Source organism: Teleopsis dalmanni, chromosome 1 (genome assembly GCF_002237135.1).
Source record: "Teleopsis dalmanni isolate 2A chromosome 1, ASM223713v2, whole genome shotgun sequence".
In the NCBI taxonomy this organism is placed as follows: Eukaryota; Metazoa; Arthropoda; class Insecta; order Diptera; family Diopsidae; genus Teleopsis; species Teleopsis dalmanni.
This window is the reverse complement of record NC_051846.1, coordinates 49,325,708-49,327,766: the sequence shown is the minus strand read 5'-3', so window position 1 is coordinate 49,327,766 and position 2,059 is coordinate 49,325,708. Positions and strand designations below refer to the sequence as shown.

Sequence of the window (2,059 nt, the reverse complement as noted above, 5' to 3'; positions counted from 1 at the left end):
GCATTTATTTTTTAACAATTCATCATTTTTGTTACGTTTTTTATCATAATTTTTTGTTATGTTTAAATTATTATTAAAATTTGTAGTTTTTAATTGAAGCAGTTTGTTAAATTTGGAGAGTATGTTTTTTGAATGTATCAAAACAAAAATTTATATTAGAATTCTCATTCTCTATTCAATTCTTTTTTTTTACAGTTAAATGTATATATATTAAATTGTTAATTTTGGTTTTTTCTATTTAGTTATATTTTTTATACCGTTAGCAGTGTTTAGGCTTTGTTCTTCGTATTAGTAATGAAAATAATTTAAAAAGATTAAAATATGTATAAAATACCTAAATATTAAATCCGCTGCGCTAAGTAGAGATGTTATTTTGATTGTATTTGTGTTTTAGGGTCTTATAATGTTGTGTAATATTAAATTTTACAATACAATGTTGCCTTAAACAGACAATGAAACAAAACTATTGTATTGAGTGATGTTACGTTTAAGAATATCCGCACATGGGCCCAAAACACGTTCAAATCTAAAAATGTCAATAAAATATAATCGGTTAGTTTTTAAAATAGTTAAATAGCCAATTTTTAATGTAAGTTAAAAAATCTATTATTAATAATTTTTTTATTATCATTGATAGATTTTGTAACGCATTTTATTTTAAATACAAATCTACTTACCTCGCTCTATCCAATTTTACACATTTTAGTGGACCTCTTGCCACTACTGTTGCTGCTCTAGGACGATCTAAAAGCAAAGCGATTTCACCAAAATAATCACTTGGACCTAAACGACCAACTTCTGCAGGTTCGTCGCCTTGCTAAAATTCAATAATAATTAATTAATATTTTTATTGATAAACAAGAAAATTTTATTTTTTTATAATATATACTAACCTCAGCACGTCGTTGCAACACAACAGCACAACCCTCTACTATAATGTAGAAATCATCACCTGGTTCACCTTGCTTAACAATTGTTTCTCCATCCTCAAACGATACAGTCTCAAGTGCATCAGCGACAGTCAAACGTTCCCACTTATCAAGACTCTCTAAAAATTTAATTGTATATAATATTTTATATAGTAAAATAGTTTTTATACATCATGTAAATAAATTTATATATCATATAATTAATAATCATATCAAATTACCTAAAATTGAAACTCGTGACAAGAATTCTTCGTACATTTTTCTTTTACGTATAGTTGAACCCATCAAAATTCGTCTATATGAATCCCGATCAATACCCCAAAGTTTTACATCAGTTTTTGCTCGTACAGTAGCAGCACGAGGTGTACCATAAATTAGTGCCAATTCACCAAAACTACCACCGTCTCCAATTGTGGTTACCATTTCTGAGTTTACGAATACCTTTAAAATTTTAAATATTAAATAAGTTTAATAAAATTTTCATATATTATTTATTTAATTGATTTTTCTTACCTCAACTTCCCCTTGATCAAGTACATAGAAGTTGTCACCCTCGTCACCTTGTTGTATAATATTTTCGCCCATTAAATGTGTCACAGGGAACATTGCATCGAAAATATCTGAACGTTCGTTTTCATCTAAATGTGAAAATAACACATTTTTAGCAATTGCTTTCGAAAGAGCAGCCATTGTCTTATAGTCTTTGGGTACAACTTTTTTAACGTAACTAGTAGCATCTTCTTCAGTGACTGGTTCAGCGGATATACCTCCACGTCGTCGCACAGGTGGAGCAGCTGTTTGTGGCATAGGACTGAGATCCTCACAGTCATCAGGACTGGTTACCTGCTTGGTGGCATCAAGTTTAACTTGTTCCTAAAACGTAAACATATATAAATTAATATTATATTTTTATTAAGTTATTAATTATTAAATATATTTAATTATACTTTATATATGAAAAATCAAAAAAAAAATAGCAAATAAGTTTTATTTATTATGGAAGCTGTATGAATCATTCCCTATGTAGAAACGGAATAACACCTCTTAAATAATTGACTTAAGTATATCTTAACCAAATTTGGTTGTCAAGGTTTTTGTGTAAATAATGTGCTTCAATTTTTTGTTTAACT

The 2,059-nt window shown here is 28.2% G+C and overlaps 1 protein-coding gene across 1 annotated transcript; it reads right to left on the bottom strand.

Moving 5' to 3' along the window:
• Positions 1-213: 213 nt before the first annotated feature.
• On the bottom strand, positions 214-1,802 carry LOC119670615 (cAMP-dependent protein kinase type I regulatory subunit-like; the record flags this gene model as incomplete). Its single annotated transcript, XM_038080946.1, is given in 5 exon segments — positions 214-526; positions 678-817; positions 894-1,048; positions 1,151-1,370; positions 1,443-1,802. Coding segments are annotated over 5 exon segments (960 nt in total), but the record flags the coding sequence as incomplete, so codon positions are not given.
• Positions 1,803-2,059: the final 257 nt, after the last annotated feature.